The sequence below is a fragment of the Bremia lactucae genome (assembly GCF_004359215.1).
Source record: "Bremia lactucae strain SF5 chromosome Unknown BlacSF5_NotPlaced_200_SHOA01000120.1_2678225bp, whole genome shotgun sequence".
Taxonomy (NCBI): Eukaryota; Oomycota; class Peronosporomycetes; order Peronosporales; family Peronosporaceae; genus Bremia; species Bremia lactucae.
The window spans coordinates 2612807-2614171 of record NW_027152213.1 but is presented as its reverse complement, the minus strand read 5'-3'; the positions used below and the strand labels follow the sequence as shown (position 1 = coordinate 2614171).

The 1365-nt window shown below is 44.3% G+C and overlaps 1 protein-coding gene across 1 annotated transcript; it reads left to right on the top strand.

The window, feature by feature from the left end:
• Positions 1-681, top strand: CCR75_001538 (uncharacterized protein; the record flags this gene model as incomplete). Its single annotated transcript, XM_067959640.1, has 1 exon — positions 1-681. The coding sequence occupies one exon, from the start codon at positions 1-3 to the stop codon at positions 679-681; it is 681 nt and encodes a 226-aa protein (XP_067814455.1).
• Between the last annotated feature and the right edge of the window lie 684 nt (positions 682-1365).

Genomic DNA, 1365 nt, shown 5'->3' with positions numbered 1-1365 from the left:
ATGAACGTGCAAGACCTTCTTACTAACGATGCCACCCCTTTTGCGCCCGCAATGTCGGTGGCCGCCGCCAGCAGTGGTAGCCTAGACACTGTGAAGCGTGGTTGGGTAGCCCCGTTCCTGCTACACCTGCACCAAATGCTCCGTCGCGAGAGTCCCCGTATCATCCGTTGGGCCGAGGACGGCCTGGCCTTTCAGATTTTGGACAAGGAAGCCATGACTACGCAGATTTTGCCCAAATACTTTAAAAACAAGAACTTTGCAAGCTTTCAGCGCCAGCTAAATTACTTTGGCTTCCGCAAATGGAGCAAGGTGCGCGCGGAATTTCCTACGTATGGTCGTGAGCATTTTACGCGAGACAACTTCAGCGAGATGTCGCTGGTCAAGCGGCAGACCAAAAAGCCTCGCAAGCGCAAAGTCAATAACGAGGAGCAACAGGCTAAACGCGTATTTGTTGTCTCATCTAAGTATGGAAAGTGCAAGCCCATTCTGCCTCGTTTGCCGAACCCCTCAACGTTCCAGACTCGATTTATCTTCATTCCAGTACAATCATCACCGATGATCGACCTTCCTGCGCTATCTCCCCCTCGCAATTTGAATAGCGGCTACAAATTGCCATCCATCCACGAGCTCTCAATGTTTAGCGCAGCTATTGGCTCAATTAGACCCCGTCTCATGGCTTAAAAACGCCTTCTAATTATTATTTATAAAACTCTTTACTCTTCTATTTCGGACTTTTGACAACTGAGTTAAATGTTCTCTATAAATAGTTTTAATAAAAGAGATACTTTATGTTAGACTATCATATTTGTGTTTTTAGCGATGGCCAAAACAAAGCCTTTGTGTAACGGAGTGTTCCGTTACATAGGTATTACTTCCTATAAGAGAAATTACAATTATTATTTCCTTTAAGATAACATAAATAAAAAGGTACAACATTATTATCCTTATAAATCTTAACTTAAGAAATATCCAATAATACCAAATTTGGTATTATTGATGCAATAAGACATTAGCGTGTTCTGCTCAGGCCAAGCCTTACCAATTCTTGCGAGGCCACTAAAGTTGCTGGTTAAGTGTGAGTATGTGTGCTTATCATGCAACTTCAATTTTATGGCTAAGTTGCGCCTTGGAAAACATACCGAAATGGCTGCTTTGTTAATAAAATGTGGTCCCCATCACCGAGCTCGCCACCAATTCAAAGCTACTCATGTGGCTCCGCCGGTCTTGCCTTCGATCCATAGTGCACGATCGCTCATTTGCAAGATATGGTAGTAAGTCTGTACTCTCACGCGCCTTCTCGATGGACTATTCGGCCGTAACAGCAAGAAATATCCGTAATGTGGCTATTGTGGCGCACGTCGACCA